Consider the following 22,487-nt stretch of genomic DNA (forward strand, 5'->3'; position numbering starts at 1 on the left):
ATTAAAATAAGTGAGACATTAATTTAATAATTTTACTTACAGGAAATATTTATATAAAAATAAAAATATATTTTTTTAGTGTTATATAAATAATATGTTTTTCTTTTAGTGAACTTCTAAATAGTGGGAAATAGGGATTCCAATCCCGGGCCAAAATTTTGATCCCGGGATTTCGGTATTGCAATTAGTCGATCCCGGGATCCCGGGACCAGTCCCGGGATAATTTTCATGTTATTTTATCGATAAAAATAATTTAAAATGAATAATACAATATATTTTTACATCTGTTTTTTATAACGTATAATGTATAAAGTACGTATAATTTTAGTCTTGGACTTAAAATAGAAAATAATATAATAAAAATAAAAAAGGGAAGGTCTTATATATTTATTTGAGAAGAAAATAATGAACTTTTGACAATGTATGTACATACCTATGTACATTCATAGACACAATTGAAAACATTATTTTGAATAAAACTCACAAAGTAACATCAAAGCATCAAGTGTTTTATCATTTAGCCTTGATCTGATTTTGGTTCCTATGCAGCCTGCTGCTGAAAAAGCACGTTCAGACTCACAGCCTTAAAGATTCACAGATGACACGTGCAACTCGCGCAAGTTTGTACACGAAATATAACGATGTTGTCAATAATAATTCGATTGTGCTTGATAAATCAACCAATCCGAAAAATTCGGGATTATGTTTTATAATCCCGGGACTCATCGGGTATTGAAAATCGTTCGGGATCCCGGGATCCCGGGATTCGGGATCCCGGGATTGGAATCCCTAGTGGGAAATATCCAAAAGATAAGAAAGCGTATATAAAATATTATTGTATAATGATGACGAATTCCAGAAAGGTGCTTAAATATTACGTAATATTATATATCAACTTCATTTTAAAAATTTTAATAACCCTTTAAAATTTTCCATCATATGAATTGCTTCTGTTAATATAAATATCTACCGTGAATATTTATATTAAAGTTTATTGCAAATTAGGGTTAAAAATTAAAGTTATAAGTTAAAATAATATAACTATTTATCCTGAAATTATGCAAAAGATCAATACTTTTAAAATTAAATTATTCATAGTAAATAATTAAATATGTATCGTATAAAAAATCTGTTTATTTTACTATTTTTATATGCTCTGCAATTTTTAAAGAGATTCAATACTAATAATCATATTTAAACTCAACAAAATTTAAACACCTTAATAGTACCTAGATAAAAAATAAACTTGTATTATATTACTTAAAGGTCGATCAAATAAAAAAAATAACGATTTAATGGCTCTAGATATTAATTGTCTTTAATTTGTACATATATCATCATAAAAAATATTTAATAACATATAATTATATTTTTTTTACAGCTTTCTGTGGTATCCTGTTTCCGAAACGAGAAGAAGCAGCTTACAGCAACTTCAGACTTTGGGAATCCTTGGGATTCATCATAGCCTACGCCTATTCACCATACATTTACATCTACATAAAATTATACATTTTAATAGTCCTACTAATATTCGGAATGGTTGGTTATGGCTATGTTGAATATGAGGTATATAAAGAGTCAAAAGGAACTTCAGTAGCAAAACGAGCGAGCTACGCAAAGGACAATAAGGGATTCGAAAAGAATGACTGATTTTTATAAATCTATACATATTTCTAAAACAATTTTATTAATTTATTTTAAACCATAAATAAAAATTTGACACAAAAGTTATAAATTGTATTTTAATATAACCTATTTCGTAACAATAAATAAATCAATCAGTATGATTGATAGGTGTCTAGTGATCTGCTATAATTAATTATTAAAGGATCAGTGTATACTTTTCCTATATAAAAAAATCTCTATTCAAAAATATGATGACGTTATTTGTACAATTTTGGACAAACATTTTTTTCATAAGATCTAATTAAACGAGTTTTAAACAACTACACGTTCAACCGGTTTCAATATCTTGATTACGTGTACTTTTTTATTCAATGTAAAGTATCAATGGAAAGGCAGGCCTTGGTTTTGACCTCAAAGTACTTTTTTTTCTCGTTACCATTGATTTGATTCATCACAAATCTGTAATAAATACTATTACTATGATATTGGATTTCAGAAGTTGCGTAATCGCTTGAAGATTTTTTGTATAATCAAATGGTTAACATTCTTTACGTATTATTATGCCGTTTATTATGTTAAAACCAGTGAACATATTTGATGGGTTTTTATTAAGATTTAATGTTGAACAAATTTGGGTACAATATTTATGTTTATTTTAATGGATATTTGCATTTTAAAATAATGAATTAATCAAGACGTTACAGATATGTTTAAACCACCGATTATAAAATAATTATTATTATTAATTAGAATATTAAAACTGCTATGTCTCTATAATATAATATTAAATAAAAATATTTTTATTATATATTAATAAAATTGTAGACATGTATTTTCTTGGGAGACTTTTATTATGAATGGAAATATTCTTTCATAAATTACTTTTATATACATTTTATTACCTTTTAATATTCAATAAATAAAACAGATTTAATAAAAAGAAAATTTATAAACCATTCATATATTTACATTAAAAATCCTTAATATACATATACTGTATTTATTATTTATTTTCCCTGGAATATAATCTCGACAGGTATAAACCGAATGCTTTTTTATATTATATAGAGAATGTCCTTAAAGTTAATAAAAAGTACTGACAAGTGTAATACTAATAAAAATCTAAAAATACGTATATATTTATATTTATCAAAAAAAAAAACCACAATGCTTTTTAAGAATAAAATCAAAGAAAATATTAAAAACGATAATGATTTAAAAGAATGGCAGAAGGCAGTCAGTAAAAAATTGAAAATCGAATGGTGAAATATTCTTTGAATTATTTATTTATAGAGACAGATCGAAACTGTCTTTTTATATTTTAACTTAAACTAAAATAGTCTATAATGCGTTGTAATTTGGGTTTAATATATAGGATAAAAGCTTTTGCTCATAGTGATGTGTATTATTAAAGTAATTGAAAATTAAAAAGCAAAACTAGTATTTTTATTTACTATTTTACTATAATATAAAAAGGAGTATATGCTATATTAAGTAAAATTGTAAAAAATGTATTTTTATTTACTTTTCAGGAAGCCATTTTATTTTATATTTAAAAACACTTATTCTATGTTAAGATACCAACATTCAGACAAAATAATATATAACTTACTATTAAGTTTTATTACATAAAATAAACAAACCATCAAATAAATATTTCCCTTTAAATGCGATTTTTGTGTTCTGAACATTTAACAACTAATTATTTATTAAAGTTAATAATTATTCAATGCAAATACTGGTTATTCAATTCAATTACTGACATAATAAACATAAGTGTTTATAATGTATATATAAACAAGATAATTGAAAAGTATTTATAAATAGTATTTGTATGGATATTGAACGTCAACAAAAAATATATATTTACTATGAAAAAGTACAAATATAATGACTAAATTCCTGACAATATTTTTAGGGAAAAAAAATATAAATATTATATATTTTATAATTATTTAATAAAATTTTATTTGGTTATGTGGAACGTAAATATTATACTTTCTGTATATAATATAATTATTCTTAAACCCTTATTATAAATAAAGTCTTAACCTAATAAAAAAATGCGCGTATATAAATTAATATGACTTCTTTATTATAAATACGACTTTCGTGCTATGCTGTGTGTCATGTTAATTCTCCTACTCGTTCTATGTCGAATCGTGACTGTACCTTTGTATCAGTACAATGTTAAACATAATCACTGTTAAACTGTCGCTTGAAGGAGTAACTACAATACAAACTCCTTTCTAAAAATTGGTCCTTGTTTAATCATATTTTTATATATAAGTTTCAGTGACTCAAGTGAAATAATAAAAATTAATTAAAGTGAAACGTTTCTGTTTTATGTGAGTATATATCATTTTTTGTTAAAACCTTAAAATATATTATTTTATTTTTTTAAAGTAATGCATCTAATAAATCACGTTCATTACGTTTTATTACTGAATTCGCCAAACGTAATGGCATACGATAAATAAAAAGATTTTTAAGGAATTCACGTCACTGAATTTATTTCGCAAGAAGCATACAATGAGATTTATATATATGTTATGTCGTTATATGTGTTACATAATCCAAATTTTATTAATCAATTTAACCCAATACAATATTGTAGAGATTGGGCGTATCTAGAACAAACGCTTCCCTTCTTCTCTCTAATTGATCCTTCGAAATTCAATTAATTTTCATTAGACCCCTATATTTTTATCAATACAAGGACTGCTTCTTTCGTATATTTTATTTTATGTAATTCAGTGAGTTTAAAACTAATTAAACATATTAAAAATAATTTATATAAGTTAAACTTAATATACTTTAAACCTGATTTATTTAAATAAATAATTTAGAATTAAATTTTTTTTTATTATATTAAATTAAGCACATACAATACATTGCATAAATTATTGATATGTACATACATTTACATTCCAATTAACAGTATAAACAAATCGTTACGTCGTTATAAATAATAATTATTACATGAAGGTCGTTAGAAAATATTGTTTCATTATACTTTATTAAGAAAATTATTTATCTTATGAGCAATAACATTCGATTTGCATATTAAATTATATTACTCAAATACCTTATTAAAAATTATATATTAATTATTTTAAATTGACACTATTTTTATGTACATATATTCAAAAATAAATCGACACTAATCATTTTCAATTAGAAAATGAGATATTTTTGAGAACTATGTATGTGGTTCTGATTAAATCGCAATTTAGCCTACTGATGAGCGCAGACTCTCTGAGAAGCGTAGGTTCTGTGACTCAATTCTCTTTAGTAAGAGAAGGGCCTGTAGAGGCTTATTAAAATCTCTGTGTGCATGTAGCTAAAGGGCGAAGCCCTGACGGTGACACATCTGGGAGTAAAGTAGGCTTTTAAATGGCATATTTAAATTCAGATGTGATTTCGATCATTTGGATGACTTATCAATGATTAATTCTCATTGATCCCTCACCTCCTCCAGTCATTTCAATAATAATATTTTTAAACTAAAAAAAATTATTACCCATTAAATAAATTTTATTATAATATACGCGTTAAAAATCAACCTGATTTTCAAAATTTGTATCAAATAAAATAATACTATTAATTTAATTGTTACGAAAAATATCTGATTTTAATAATTATTTTTAAAAATATTTAATGTTCCATAATAATAAATACTATATTTTTTAAGTAGTAATTATTTACATTTATGCCAATCACATAAGAATTCCATTACTCAATAAGTATCTTATAAAATTAATTTTCATAAATTATATTGAAACACGATGAGAATGTTTATATTTGCAGAATCAAACGTCCGCATTTTAATCAGACATGACATCAATTTAATTGAACCACAATTCCAAAAAAAAAACTATTGTCCCGTTTTATTGTAACGTTTTAATTAACTTTGCTGCAAATGCATTAAATTGATTCAGGGTAAAATAAGTTGAAATATTTTTTATAAAACAATTATAAGCTCTGTTTAAATCATTACTGACAAACCAAACTCGTTTGATACAATGTTTTTGTATATATTTACATATTTATAAAATATTACCTCAAGTTTAAAACAAGAATTAATGAACTCTACGAACATGAACTTGAAGTTTAAAAATTGCTATGACGATCTGGGTTTACCATACTTCTTCACTTTTTCTTGGAATCTGACACCGGTGACCAATTTTTGTGTCAACAGTTTACTATAAACTGGATAGCAACTTCTATGTTTATCTTTCTAAAGAGATGAAATTGGTATCGATGTAGAGAACTTTTAGTATAAAACTTTTAATACATAAATAACATTAATTTTTTACTCAAAATTTCGGACGTCGGAACTGGATCAGGTTTGGCGTGAAGAGGGAAGCAATTGATGAAATGTTTTCTTAAATTAAAATAACACGAATAAATACATGCAAAATTAAAAAAATATATACTGTGTAATGGCATGTCTTAATAAATCTTATCTATATGTATAAATTTAAAAAAATAGTTGAAAATAACCATTACTTAAGCATTTTTTTGCTACTTTTCAAAATATTGATTATTAAATAATTTATTCGTAATTTCTGAATAATAAAAGTTCATTGGGCTACAAATGAAATTTCAGAGGGCTTCTTAAAAAACAAATATTTTTAAGTAGTCTTTTAATAAATTTGAAAATTTCTAATATAGCGTAAGTGACGTCGACGCATTCCAAAGTTTAAGAGCGAAACCCATGCCTTTGTACACAACGATTAAGTTGTTCTTTTCTGTTTATTTTATTTAATTACATTTCTAAAACATAATTTTGTATTAAATTTCCGAATATAGTAATATAAATAATTTATTTATAAATAATCCAAGACATAAAATAATATCATAATCAGAGGGTTATCGTGGTTTAATCGGTTCTTTAAAAATTAACTACTACGTATAAAATAACATGACTGATAACAAGCTCTTTTGCGATGAGATTCAGATAAAGAGGGATCTGATCAACAAATTCATGGTTTAGTTCAGCTACCCAAACAGAAGGTTAATGGCCCTCCCGCTGCTCAAAGGTAATTCCGATGTGCTCTAAACGCTCAGCAGAAAAAAATATATGCTGCGTACCAAATTTTGAGATGTCCCTAGATAAATGGGATTGATTTCCAATCCCGAATGCTCCATTGTCCCCGGTATATAAAGTCGCTTTCCCGCGAGACCGCAACCGGAAAATTGGAAATTATTTGCCAACAGACTTATATAGGTACAAAACACGCACATGATATCCTACCGCACACACAAGTGTGCCAAGACTTTGTATTTCATAATAGGTATACATCCCTTTGATAGAATTTTCTATCCATTCATCGGTTCAAAATTTAATTTAGATTAAGATTTACTTCAAGTCTGGTAATATTGATCTGACCGGCTCAGTTATTTTGTCATAATAACCTAATAAATAAAAAATCTATTTTAATGAGAATCGGTGAGAATTTTACGATTTGAACAATGACTGGAGAAAGTTTTTGATTTGGTTAATTCATATTAGTTTTAAAAATTATTATAATACGTTAAAAATAATGAACAATAAAAAATCTTCAGGCGGTTTACAAAATATCCTTAAGGGCTTTGCGCCATATTTCTGTAATGTTTTAAAGGATTTATTTTAACTTTCCCCTTTTGTACATGGTCATTAAAAAAATTTAAGACGTTGAAGATAGAACTTTTTCTGGACTTGATAAATTAAAATGCAGCCTCTGCTCTGACTTCGTCGTAGAACAACAAATGCTTCCCTTTAAGGCGATGGTTTATTTCAGTTTTAAATCATGGCGTGATAGGATCATACTTTTTATTATATATTACTAGTGATGCACTTAGCACCAATTGCGAACGATATCGCGAGATAATTATCAATTTGTTGTGGTCTTAATTGAATAACTTGACCCTAGAAAATAAGTGGTTTAGACATGATAGGGGGACATGCCATACAGCTCTTAAAACAATAGTGCTATTTTAAAATAGATTTCTAGGTCGCGTAATACTATTAAATCCTCATTAGTAGTATTACTAAAAATCTAAAATTTTAAATATGCAAAAAAAAATTTTAAATGTTACAAAGAGAATTACAGAAATTCAGAGAAATCGTAAAAGGCATTTAATGTCATATTTCATAATATATCTTAGATATTATTTCAATGCAAAACTGTATCGCTATTAATGGGATTCTATATAATTGATATCAATTAGCTTATCGATTAATTCAAGCCTAAACTCAAAATTGTGTATCCTGCAGATCACTATCATGTTTTATGCCTGCACTACACTCTCTGGAAGTTGGCCAAGGTTGGCCAAGGACGAAGAATATAGTGGGTTATTTCGGTCGAGTTCGGTTCTGCCCGCTCTAAAATCTCTCGGAAGTTGTCCGAGGTTACCGAGAACGGGAGGTAAAGTGGGGGTAATTCAGTTGACTTGGCCAACTTCGAGCGCTTCCGAACATTGTCGGCAAAAGGACCGAAGTCGGAGCTGCTCTTTTGTTCTCTCGCGTGTTAAGTGACAAGAGTGAGAGAGATAATGATATGGTTTTTCGCAAACTCAGATAGAACGAGTAGCTCAGTTCAATTTTAGTATGCGCGTAGGCGTCCTATGGTTAACACACACGTCGAGCGCTGCATCACGTGGTCGAGTTATAATACCACATGCTTATCGGAGACTTCAACAGACTCTTACTGACATCTTTGAATATTTTAGGACACCAAAAGGGATTAATTATATTTTTGATAGTATATTCTATTAACTTATATCGATATTATATTTTTTTCGTATAAAATTAAATAATTAATAAATAATTAGTGGTACTTGATTTTGTCGAATTTTTCCTAGCTTGGTTTATATAAATGTCACACCATAACGAATTATCATTTAGAATCGATGGTGACAAGTTCTAGGATAGTCACAGATGTGGTGTTCGTATTCTGAAGTATCAAGTTTTCACTCATATTGTATCGGTGAGTGCCCACACAAACTTTTATAATTATCAGTAGCGTAATTTTAATAATATGATTATTTGGCACATTTTTCGATCGCGCGCAAATATGCCAGCTGTACGTGACAGAAGCCGCCGTCCGGACGGCATATGAAATTTGCGGCAGTGTAGTCGCTTACTCGTAGTCGTAGGTCTCGGCCGACTTCAGTTATAACTTCGGTTCGAACAACTTCCAGAGTTTAGTGCAGGCATTATTCATACTGTACTGCAAGCTCTTTGAAATAAATGGATATGTATTTAATGATATAATGACCCTATTTTACTAACTATTGCTTCATATAGTAGTGCAATAAATAAGTAAATTAATTATAACAGGGGCTTCAAATTTCTTGTGACCTTCACGACCCTAAAAATTTATACTCTTTTTCTAGAAACTTTAGAAATTATGCCTTGCAGTAAAAAAATATATGTATATCTCATTTTCAAAGCAATGGCTTAATTGTTATTAATGTATAACCAATTTTTTGACTATGCTAGCTTTTTAAAAAAAATAATAATAATGTTGGGTTTCACTTATTTTTTCATTCCAAGGACAATCTTCGACGCAAATTGCAATGAATGAGAGTAAAATTGATTTATACATAATCTTTAAGGTCTTTGCTGAGCTGAGAGCTTATTAGCAATGTATTTATAGTACTACAGAAATTTAAGAATAATTTGATATTAATTACCTTTAGTTATAATTGAACCTGAAGTTAATTTTCATACATATACCCTACTAATAACTAGTTTAAATGAATATTTAATTAAAAATTAATCCCTCAAAATAATATTTTCTAAACACTACGATAATATACCACCAAGTGGATAATATAATATTTCGCTTGGGGAGTTTTACGTATTTTTCTAAGCTCCAATTTAAAGTTAAAATATATTTATTAAGCTTTTTTTTTAAGTTCAACTCAAGTTTATAAGCAGCCAAATTATGTATATTTAATCTTACAGAAATTTTAAAATAGTTTTTTTTTTCTTTTCACGTTCAATATTTATTTAGTATTACACGCGTACCATAAGAGCCGTAAGCGGCTCACAATACAAGGCCTAAACTATATGAGATTTTTATCGAGAAAGTGGATATTTTTATACTGATAGCGAATTCGCATTTGTGTGAATATATTATATGTGATTATCTCGGTTCTAGGAAAGTTCACTGACCGGTAAATTTGTCGAATATAAAATTCACCGACCCACATTTCGTCAGACCGATTTTACAATTGCTCGATGTTTTATTTATTAAGATCTATAAAGCGATAGTTAACGTTTATAGTTTATTAATTTGTCATTTTATTGGTCAGCTACATATGAAATATTTTTTAATGTTTTCATGACCATGAAATTTAAAATGGCTAATTACTTATTTTTATCATCGCAATTTTTAAAATTTAAAATTTATAATTATGTAAAATATTATTGTTTAAGTAAATTTTTCAAAGGCAAAGGACACTCGCGTAATAAGCGAGTCATAAAAGCGCGGTGCGAGCGACAGCGATCCACCAGCTAGCGTCTACACATAGCTGTTCGTGTACATACGTACATTATTTTCAAACAAACCCGTCAGGTGAAACATGTTGATTTATGTACCAGGGCGTTAACGACCTCCCCCGAGGGTTTATTCAAATTTTCGCAAAACTTTTCGCCTTTTTGCGACGCGGTGTACATTCCGAGGTCAGATCCGGGATTTGGCCAAAACCGAAATGAAACTCCCCATAATAGTGTCTGACCGCCTGAACTACCCCATTATGTCCCCGAGACCCTTCGAACTCCCCTAAATGCCCTTTCGACGTCTTACATATTACTTACCATAGATAAAATCGCACGAATTTCTCTATACACTTTGCGCGTTTGCTAAATTAAAGATTTTCAGCTAGGATCAACCGAATCTGGCCTCTGACGATCGCAATTTGCTATATTAGATACGAACGCTTCTTTGTGATTCGGCGTGTTGCCATTTGTAATTAATTAGTCAGCGCTGAAAACTTTTTCTTGGAAAGATATCAAAGGGCCAAATAATGTTTGATCCAATAGTCATTATTATATATAGACACCTACTTATTTATTATTTTTTTTATTTAAATAAATGTTTATTTAGGAATATTTATTTAAATAAAAACATAAAATTGTCATTTAATTTCTAAAAAAATAGTTCGGTTTAAGATTTTTCACAAAATGATTTAATTTTTAAGCCATACTTTTCAAATCGTCATTAATGTTTCTTTAGATAATAAATCATATTAAGATTATTTATTTGATTAATTATTAAGAACTTTTCTTTAAATGGCAGATATTCTTTGCTCTTTCGAAATTTACGATTTATAAAGTATTTATGCTACAGTTAAATTATTGTATCACATGGTTTGACCGCTCCATAGTAGTTTTTGATTTCCCATTGTAACTCTTTTTAGTACACGAATGTGTGACTACACGACTTCGATACGCAATTCCATATGCCATACAAGTATAACACCCATCCAGCCCCATCCTCACGGGTCAGTTTGATGGGTCACTTTTCGGATTTAACGCCATGATTCGGAGGTTTCTCGGGGCGCGCGGGTCCTCACGATTGAACGTTTACGATCCGGAGGGGCATAAGAAAGATTTTTTATTGTCAAGTCGAGGGGCACTAAGAAAACTCATCTTTTTTATATGACCGCATAAAAATACGCGCGCGCTGGGTCCGAGTATGTTTCATTTCCTCGACGGTGCCTGTCTGACTGTCGCTTGGGTCACCTTATTGACATAGACTGGCTTTTGAATATTTTATTCGGGGAAAAACGGAATACGCGATACCCGTGAATATGCATATATGCATACGTTGTATTATATATTTAACACACACGAGTTAAGGATCTGGCAAAAATCAAGACGGTCCCTTTTACAGTCGATCCTTTTTCAACAAGGTTAAAATATGTTTTTCTCGGTATTTTACATATTGAATAATCAATGAAGGGTTTATAAATTATTTATTTTGGTTGCATGTATGTATTTGTGAAGAGTGCATTACTCATATTTATCCAGTAATAAACAACTTTCAATACTAGAATATATTTTTAATATCGATCTTGCTAGAAAAAAATACAAAATCGAAATATGAGTTTGATTCAATTATATACATATACATAGATTTAAGTACTTTATTGAAAAGATGTGTACTTCCTACTGTAAATAATCTAAGATAATTCTTCTGAATCATCTCTTACAACAAAAAGTACTTCGCTTGAATTATAGACAGTGAGTTTCTAGACTAGAAAAACGTCATTCTTATGACGAGCACGTTTTACTTTGACTATCCGTCTGTTATTCGTGTCCACTATAAAATTTAATTTTCATAGTTTTGAATCGAATATTATAATTTATAATCCCTGATTAACCAAATGCTTTTACTTTATTGAAAAAAAATCTTGAGAAAACCGTATATTTTTTTGTATCTCAGAGCCTTAGATTTTCACAGTTCTTGCAAAAAGTTAAATGTCGCTAAGTATATATTTAAATTACTAAGAAACGCCTTTTACAGTTTAATTATTCCCAATCAGTTTTAAGTTCCAAAACATTCTCAAAAGTCACGGTCGCATCTTCTTCTAATTCGTGTTCTGATAGTCATAAGCCGACTCGCTTATGACTATCTCCATCCAGCTCCATAATACGCTGGCATTGCCCATTTATCATTTATATGTCAGATACAATAAGTTTGTCCGGTTCATATTATTTCAATTTTTGAGTCATTTCTAATTAGCTAGTCCATTAATAATTATACGGGTATCGTACAAATTTAATTTTATATAATAAAAAATGCTTTAAAAAATTTCTCTAGAATTTTTTTATTATATAAAATTTAATTTGTACGAATATTTAAAAAAATTTACAACAACTGCCATTTTTATAACGCTTCATAAGTAAAGGCGGGCTCACACCTAATATGCATACTTCTTGGAAGATTTTAATACAGGTCAGGGAATGACAAAAAATTGTTTACAATTTTTTAATACTCGAACTTGCCCTATTTTTATATAAGTAATAAAAAATACACTCAGATAAGAAACCTTTCGGAAAGTTTTTGTGCCAGATGTTTGAAAATATGCATACCATCCGGCTCCTTAATACGCTGGAATTTCACATTGACCTGTTTAATGTCAGCTTTGAGGAGCTGGTCTAGTTTGGATTATTTAATTTTGTTATATAATGATTGTGTATTATTTTAATTATGTACATAGACATATATGTATATATATTTTGTGCATAATAAAAAATAGAAATATTGTTTTCGACCACCGTGATTCATTGGCGTAAATTGTTTACGTTTTACGTTTAGTCTACGATGGTCATAATTTAATTTAAATAAATAAATAATTTAAATTATCAACATGTTTTGCGATTTTCTATTACTCTAACCGGCCGGCGGGTTTATCTTTGCTTTGGTGATATTTGAACCCGCTTGGCAAAAATATTTTTTATATTGTTCTTTTGATCCATATTTTTTTCTTTTTTTTCTCATTATTAAGAAATAAATAAGCATATTTTTCAACCTATCATATATCCAAAGTACTCCATCTTCTTCGTTTGATGTTTGAAAGGTTTTAGATCGATTCGATAATTAGAGACTCGTAGCTTATAGAACTTTTAGCATACCTCTATAAAACCATATCTATTATCATTGTAAATATTTTCAATACCTAATATGTACGGCCTAGCTCGATTTGAATTAATCATTACGATATTTATCCGTGAGATTGGGAAAATCCAGTTAAAAATACTCTTTCTGCATATTTTAAATAAATATGCAGTCTATAATTTTGCAAAGTATTGCTCTATAGTAGGCCTCGGCAACCTTTTTTGGCTGCGGGTCAAAATAATTAAAATGTGACTATTAAAAAGACTATTCGGGTCAGTGAATATTTTTGGTCCTAACAACCATATATGTGGTCTAGTCGTAACACGTTAAAAAACATGATATTTGCAGAACTGAAATGGGTCATTTCAAATCATCAAACGGGTCACTTGGTGACCCGCGGGTCATAGGTTGCCGAGCCCTGCTCTATAGACTATAGTATTTTAAGGAATATTTACTCTCAGTCCGCAGAAAGGTTAACTCCCAAAACATTGATGCTTAGTAGCCCCAAAGGAGTGAGCCGCTGCTAAAAGGTGTCTCTCTATATTTTTGTGCCTGTTTTAACAGGCGATCTTTTTTGTAGGTCACCAACCAGAAATAGCATTTTCAGGACTTAATAAAAGACAAATTATAATATTAAATATAGTAAAAGGCCAGTATTTTATAAATTAAAATATTAATTATAAGTCTAATAAGTGCAAAGGGCTAAGCGAATAAAATATGGATCATTTACGAAGTAGACTTTAAATAGCAATCATTAGTTGATAAATTCACTAGAATGTCTTATTATTCAGATATATTATATTATTTTTTGGACAATAAAATCAAAATGTGTTTCTCTGCCTACTTGTGTAAAAATGTATTTAAGTCGTGATAAATCCATCGTAGACAGGAATTAAACGCTACAGAGCAAAATTAATGTATTTTCGGCTCGTTTGTGCCTATTTTAATTGTCCTTTGGGACATAAACGCTTTCTTATCATTACATCAATCACTCTGACTAACAAATTAAACCCGAACGACAAAACGAGCACAATTATCTTCAGCTAGTCTTTGGAATTAAATCGACGTATATCGTTTAATCAATGCCCCCGAGCTGAACACAATAATTTTGACTTTGACTCAACCAATAAATACAGTTTTAATTATAATTATAACAACCGATCAAGTGTCTAGACAGAAATTTTTAATTGCGAAACTAAAATACATAGAAAATATAATTTTTATTTAGACAATCAAAATAATCTTCAAATATAATAGTAATAAATATTTTTTAATTTATCAGTTAACTTTGTTTTTTAGATTCTAAAGCAATGTGTGTTTTAATGCAATTTTGTGCTAGTAATTAACTTGAAAATTATTTTTATCGTATTTTATAAAATTAAAATGAAAATTCCCTTAAATTTATGGTATTCAAATTATATTTAAAAGTTCTTTAAATAAATATTAAAATGTGTAACAAATATAATTTTTCCTAGAATGACTTGCAATTTAGAAATAAAAAATATTACTGGTTCTACCTCACACTAAACAAGAAAATGGGCGGACGGTCAAAAGAGCGTGCGTCAAATGAGCGCTGAATTATAAGCGCTGCGTTATAAGAGCATTTACCAAAGTAGCGCTGTAACAACATAGCGTACGTCAAATGCGCAGACAGTCATATGCGCAAAACTGACAAAACTGACAAAAATAAAATCTTCGCGAGTACAGCTTACGCGTATGACGGTGTATATAACGCAGCACAAAACCGGACTAGATACACTTGACTTTGATACGCCTCGGCGCTCAAAAAAATTTTGTACTTTAAATTTTATTCGGAAATCTAAATCGAATTTTAAAACAATAATGCGAGAAGATTACTATAAATAATACTGTAAGATTTACAATATTTGACAAAATATAATACTTTTTACCCATAACTAGCTTTGAATATCGCCCCAGTATTTTTAGGCATTATAATTTGGATGATAAAAATATACATAAAATCTTGTGGTTTTTAAGAAAAATATTTAAAATAATCAATAAAATGTTTTGCAATAAAATAATTACACCGACATAACAGCTGAATAAGCACTACAATATTTTGAAAGATTTCTCAATGAAAAGATCAAATCTTTTAAAAAGACTTACCAAACTACAATTGACAATTATACTTTAATTTTAGTGGAAGACACAAAATGTAATTTCTTATTACTTAACCCGATACCTTGGAAATATGAAAATACTGTTATTCCCTAATTATATTTGAAATTAAAACCATAATTAGAAATTCAAAAATATTTAGGAATTTATTAAAACAGTTTTTAAAAAATGGTTAAATTGATCATAAAAAATGATTAGATTAAAAGATTATTCTAAAACTTGAAACTTGTACAAGATTTAAAATAGGTAGCAATAGTCTTAGCACGAACGTGTCTAAAGCTGATATTGAACGTTCGTTCAGGTCGTTGAATCGCATTAAATACATATGAGAAATTTGATTTCCTATGATGTACTAAATGCCCTTGTTGCACTATCAATCCAGAAAGTGTATAAAATAAATGAAATTAAAAATTAAAATGAAAATTATATTAAAAAATCGTAGAATTCACAATTTTAAAAGGAGACCATATATAAACTTGTTTTAGAAACAATATTTTTATTAGCTTATAAACGATAATAATAAACTATTATGCTAATCTCTCTTAGTAAATTAATTAGTGTTTTTATAAATCGATATATAAAACTATAGTTTTGGGTCTCTGGGTATCTGGACAGTAAACGTACCTCTTGGTACAGAGGTATTATATTAGTTTAACAATATTTACTTGGCGCACCATACCAATTTATTGTCATAATATTTAAGATTATAATAAGATTCGTATTCATTATTTGCATCAAATATTGGCATAATCCATATTCTTTTAAGTGGTTGGATATCATTCATATTACTATTACTGTAACAGTAATAATAACACGGTTAATATCAAATTCATCGTCACTTCCTTAAATATCCATTATTATATCGTCAATGAATAATTTGTAAAAATAAATCAATATATGTATTTATAAATAATTAAAACACAGATTACTAATTCTGTTTTACATAACTTAATAATTTACTAGTTCGAAAAGACTAATATTATTATTTGAGTTGAGTTGTTGAAAAATGTCGATACCCAGGTCGATAGTTGTCAATCACTGATCTTAATAGTGCGAGCGAGATAGCGAGCTCCGCTTGCATCTCGCTCTTTTTTTCCGTCACACTAAAATCGTTTTTATTTCATAACAGACGCACAATATTAAGTAAGAATTATGCACAATTAGAGCATATAATCCCGTTTCATCGCATATCATAAAAATATAGATACCCTTTGAAGGAAAAAATGAGTTTAGCGCCGTAAAACTGTCAAGTATCGGTCTTAACACCGCAACCGTCCGGCCATGTTCCGATGAAAAATTTTACAATAAACTCACACTCGTAAATTTAAGATTATTGACTTATTTGCATAAGTTAAAAATTGAATATTACTAAAATATGCTTACCACAACTTTTTTTAACATTAATACATTGAAATTGGCAAAATTAGCTCCAACACAAAGCCAATAAATGCATTTCAAGTTTTGTCGACGTAAATTGGAATACACTCGGATGTCGACTTACGAGCACAAAGGGTTAACTAGTATATATTCGAAAGACACAGAAAATTCCAAAGACATTACCTTGTCCTTCGGCGTGACGGGTCGTGCGGGGGGAGGGGGGCATCGGCGCGGCGTCTGCAACGACGCTAGCGCCACGCGTCACGCGCCGCGCCGATGCAATAAACACTATTATACACACTACACTAATTTCAATTATGCACTGCTTAATTCTAACACATACACTATCACTTTATAATTAAAAACATCGAAAGGGATATTATTATAAAAACACTTATTCGACAAAAATGTAACGAAACAGTTTACGCGACCGATGTCACATAGCTACTGATTTTTTTTAAATATTTCGAGATGCATAAACAAGTTCGAACGAGTTCAAGGTTATGCTTCATGTTATGTTAATATAAGCCCTAAGGATTAAAATGTTGTGCATCTCAGATTACAAAAAAAATATTATTTATCAAAGGTTGACAATTTGTCTATTTTTAAAATATTTATCTCTAATTCGAATTAGTTTAATGCAAGTTGTCTGTTTAGTTTTAGAAAATCTATCTCTCATTCGATTTATTTTAATGAGAGAGTGACACGAAGGTCAGTCACCCTTGTAATAATGTTGACCTTCTAAAAGTATAACGTCGATGATTTCAAGTTTATTTATACATATGAAAAATATTATTTAAATCTAATTTATATGAGCCAAAATTACGAACGTATCAAATGACGTTCTTCCGTTGAAAATAGTGAAAAAAAATATATTTTTATTACATTTCGATTATAAGACACAGAAAATTCCAAAGACATTACCTTGTCCTTCGGCGTGACGGGTGGGGTAGTGGGGGTAGTGGGGGCGCATCGGCGCGGCGTCCTTACCGACGCTAGCGCCACGCGCCGCGCCGGTGCAACTAAACACTATTATAAACACTACACTAATTTGAATTATACACTGCTTAATTCTAACACATACACTAAATTACACTATCACTTTATAATTAAAGACATCGAAAGGGATATTATTATAAAAAATATGAACGAAAACACTTATTCGAGAAAAAATGTAACACGACCGTTAATGACCATTGTCAATTAGCTACTGATTTTTTTTAAATATTTCGAGATGCATAAACAAGTTCAAACGAGTTCAAGGTTACGCTTCACGTTATGTTCATATAAACCATAACGATTAAAATGTCGTCCATCTCAGATTACAAAAAAAAATATTTTTTATCAAAGGTTGCCAATTTGGCTATTTTTAAAATATCTATCTCTCGTTCGATTTATTTTAATGCAAGAGTGACACGAAGGTCACCTTTGTTGTATTATATAATGTCGATGATTTGAAGTTTTATATTATTTAAATCTAATTTATATGTGCCAAATTTACGACATTTTCAAATGACGTTCTTTCGTTGAAAATAGTGAAAAAAATATATTTTTATTACATATTGATAATATGGGAATCGGTGGAGTGCGATGATTTTGAAACAGGGCATGCGGTTAGGGGGGGTTATGACGCGCTCCTTTTTGACAAGCGCTCTTATGACTGTCTGCGCATTTGACGTACGCTATTTTGTTACAGCGCTACTTTGGTAAACGCTCTTATGACGCAGCGCTTATAAAGCAGCGCTCTTTTGACGCACGCTTATTTGTCCGCGCTCATTTGTAACGTTGCCAGGAAAATGTTGATGGTTCTGAATAATTGTTTGTTTAATAAAAATTTTTTTGTGGTGAGCGTACTTTCTATTAAATATCGGTTTAAGATCCACAATGGCAGTAAGCTCTTTAAAGCAAGTTAAACTTAGCTTCGAGTCCAAATTTAAGCCCATGTATTTCTTACTTATACTTTCATTCTTAGTTACTGCCTTGTTTACTATGAAATGGCAGTAGCAAAGTTCATCTACGTTTTGTAAATAAATTTGATTCTGATTTATTTTGATTAATTTCAGATATAGATACATTGCATATCTGAGATATGAGCATTACCCTTAATTAACGTGATATCTAAAAATGGCGTGACACAAACCATCTTAAATCAATTAGTCGTTGAATAAGTGAATAATTGATTGTTCATCAAATTTCTTGGCAATAAATTAATTAATATATTATTTTTTTAAATATTACCTAGTGAACTACTCGATTTTTTAATACCGTTAATATTTTTTCTTATTTTCATTACGAGCAAAAATTTTACACACTTCGCGATAAGAGGTTATGAACCTACGTAACTTGTTTAAGTTTGACGTTTTCTTATATTTTTCAGTATCGAGGTCTCTCTCTTAACAAGATGACCACATCGACCGATGTCTCGGCCAAAAACCCCAATAAGTACCACCCGAGAGAGAGATGGCGCATCATGAGGAACATAAGCATAATATCCTTTGCCTTTATGCTCCACTTCACAGCATTTCACGGAACGGCTAACCTTCAAAGTTCGGTGAATGCGGATGCAGGTCTAGGGACGTTTACCTTGGCTGCCATTTACGGCTCTTTGCTGCTCTCAAACATACTGCTTCCAGCGACGGTTATCAAGTGAGTGCCACTCTGTTCGAAACCATAAATCAAAACCCACTTGATAATTGCCATAAGCGTGCACTTTGCTCCTTTCACTCGCCTTAACCTATTAAGAACATCCATTGTTACTTACAGCGTTTAGTTCACGAGAGGGCTGGTTCAAGCGAAATAGCTGAAAGAAATCATTACGAATAAACCAAAGTCATAATTCAAACATAAATTTATAATTTTTAATTTATACTTACTTTGTATATTAAACATACATATATACATATGTTAATGCTTATCTGAAATTGTGATTTTATGTACTTAATCTTTGAATATTTTTGTTTGCATAGGTGCTGTCAAATAAACATATTAATCCTTAAAAATGTGATCTTAACTGACAATATTTGTCACCTAAAAGACACATTTATAAAATTACGTTAATTTATTTTCTTAGAATTTGACTCACAAAACCTTTTAATTATAAAAAATATTTGCTATTTTGCGTACTTGTTATAATCTAACATAGCATCATGCCTTGGAAAAACTGGATTTATCCAGGGCGTTAAAAATAAAAAATGTTTGGAAATATGAAAACAAAAATAATTATCGAAATAATTTGCTTTATTATTAAATTGGCTATTGATGTTACTCACAATGTACTTAATACTTCTAGAAACTCTCTTCACCGAAAGCCTGATGAAATAAAATAATAATGCAACAATCATACACAATTTTACTAATTTACCATATCTTTATTTTAAAATACATTAAATGAATTACTCGTTTATTTATATATATTTCTATCCATTTCCATATTTATTATGTGTAGGATAATTTTTTTTATTGTTTTCCACATCTTATTCGAATTTTTTATTTTATCCATCGACTTTTAGTGCCATTTTTGTTGCTATGTTTATTGCTATGACTCCATTATTAGAATATTTTTAATTTTTTTAATGCTTTTTATTCCACTCGTTTGCTTTACTTTGAAGTTTTAAAATAGTTTTAAATGTAAAATATATTCCCAGCTCGGGCCAGATTAAAATAGGCAATGCGCCGTAGTTTGCCGATCCCTGCGTTAGGATCGTGAGTACAATAAGCAACAGTAGAATAAATAGATATTATATTTTATAACTAGCTACATAAATTATGTATACTCTTGATCCACCCTGTACTAGAACAAAGAGATGTTGATTTGATTAGCCAAAGCGGTAAAAGTAAATAAAATACCCTTGGCGACTTTGCTTGAAATTCTTTGTGCAAAAGAATATATTTTCATAACAATGGCACCTAATGGGTTAAGCTACCCACCACCTGCACAGCTTAACATCAACAGTCGTTCTTAACCTTTTTCGACTAAATTAACCTAAATGGTAAAACATTTTATTTATGCGATCATGTACGCCACATTTACTTTTTCCGCTTGCTTAAATATTTTTTTCCTTGAACATTTCTGCGGCAATATCGGTGTTATTAGATTTAAAATGTTGAATATTTAGTATACCACGTCTGCTTTATGTGGTACTAATACGCAATACACATACATGTAATTTCACATCATATCTTATTTAATAAGATGAAAGCCTCGATGTGATCTCAAGAGGACTTTAAAGTTTTGCGTAAGTACATACTTGTAATAAGGCGTATGAGCGTAATAATTTATTTATGAATATGAGAAGAAATAATTTGTTTCACTTAAGTTATCTATAAATATACATTGCATAATAGCAATAAAAATACTATACGAATACATTTTCACTGGTAGATTAACATTTCTACTAGCAAAAATATAATTTAACTAATAGGCAATAGTGAAATTATATACTTCTCTAAACTGTCAATAAAACGTCATTTTACAATTGCAAAATCTCCATTTGGTATTTAAATAAATTAAATTATATTTTTACTAGTAGAAATATATTTCTATAATTGAAAATGTAAGCATTTTGATATGATTTCATTGAAATGCCAGTGAAAATATATTTTCACTAATAATATACATTCATTTTACAATATATAATTATAACACTTGAAAGGTTATGAAACATATCTTCGTTATTACGTCATACTAAAGACTATACCGTTACAAGGAAACGACATTTCTATGATATATAAAAAAATAATTAAAATTCGAATAGGGCCTATGATTTTTTTGTGTTGTTATTGTATCGAATCAGTATTAAATTACACAACCTATTTTTTTATAATGTTTTTACTATGTATCAGATTAAATGCTTTATTATGACGTAATTCAATTTGATATACAATAGAATACCTTTTAACATTACAAATTAAAGGCAAGGTTATTCTAGATTTTTTTATAGAACTACAGGTATATTATATAATAGTTATTAAAAAAATTGTTTTAATAATATAAAATCAATAGTCACTCTCCTTAAATATCGAAGTCTTATGTATATTTACATATGATAAAATGTAAATATTTTTTGCCACATAAAAGCTTCGTAACTTTCAAAGTAAACACGAAACTTTTTCACTCCAACCTCTTCGTTTGTTTTCAAAACAAACCATCTCCCATTTCGGAGAGATAAACACGTGATTGTCTTTTTTTAGATCCGTATGTTTAATTTTTTTCCAAACCAATCGTCTATTATAGTACGGATGTTTGTTTGTCGACTGATATTCGTGTTTACACTACGCTGATCCTAATTCGATATCTTATCTGGTTATCTGACGCTTTTCTTATAAAAAAGGCGAAGAAAAAACTCAATTTCCTAGAAAAAAGCGAGAGACGGAAATTCGATCCGTCGCCGTCGGCTGATTATGACTTCGGTTGAGGAGAATGGGTTGAGAGACACGCTCGCTAAACTGTTGGCAATCCCTGACTCCCCTTGGGGCTATGTCCTGTTAATGCTGCGTTCACACTATCCGGAATAATTATTATACTATTAAAAAAAAATAGCAAGCTACCGGTAACATTATATTTTAAAGTTATGTATATAATTTTAAAAAAATCATAATATTCACTAATCTTGAATAAAATCTTTTTCCCCAAAGAACATACTTTAAAATAAAAGTATATATTTTGTTATGCCGTTGATTTTAACTAACAAAACTATTAATTTAAATTAAAATAAATATAGTGCCTAA

The 22,487-nt window shown here is 29.2% G+C and overlaps 3 protein-coding genes across 5 annotated transcripts in view; 2 read left to right on the top strand and 1 right to left on the bottom strand.

Annotated features, from left to right (window-relative positions):
- The window catches only part of LOC148232501 (UNC93-like protein), a 51,833-nt gene extending 50,098 nt beyond the window's left edge, over positions 1–1,735 (top strand). For all 3 annotated transcript variants that reach the window (XM_088191659.1, XM_088191660.1, XM_088191661.1), the window contains exon 10: positions 1,382–1,735. In XM_088191659.1, the coding sequence (XP_088047785.1) occupies positions 1,382–1,650 (269 nt within the window). In that variant the 3' untranslated portion in view covers positions 1,651–1,735. The remainder of the gene's footprint in view (positions 1–1,381) is intronic.
- LOC148232495 (metabotropic glutamate receptor 2-like) overlaps positions 1–17,972 on the bottom strand; it is a 671,990-nt gene extending 654,018 nt beyond the window's left edge. The window contains exon 1 of the mRNA XM_088191656.1: positions 17,685–17,972. The gene's annotated coding sequence lies outside the window, so the exon portion shown is untranslated. The remainder of the gene's footprint in view (positions 1–17,684) is intronic.
- Positions 3,854–22,487, top strand: part of LOC148232502 (UNC93-like protein) — a 78,595-nt gene continuing 59,961 nt past the window's right edge. Inside the window, exons 1-2 of the mRNA XM_088191662.1 lie at positions 3,854–3,974; positions 19,138–19,406. Of these exons, the coding sequence (XP_088047788.1) occupies positions 19,162–19,406 (245 nt within the window). The 5' untranslated portion in view covers positions 3,854–3,974; positions 19,138–19,161. The remainder of the gene's footprint in view (positions 3,975–19,137; positions 19,407–22,487) is intronic.

This window comes from Plectrocnemia conspersa, unplaced genomic scaffold, assembly GCF_051122295.1.
Source record: "Plectrocnemia conspersa isolate PC_06_02 unplaced genomic scaffold, ASM5112229v1 ptg000009l, whole genome shotgun sequence".
NCBI classification, from domain to species: domain Eukaryota; kingdom Metazoa; phylum Arthropoda; class Insecta; order Trichoptera; family Polycentropodidae; genus Plectrocnemia; species Plectrocnemia conspersa.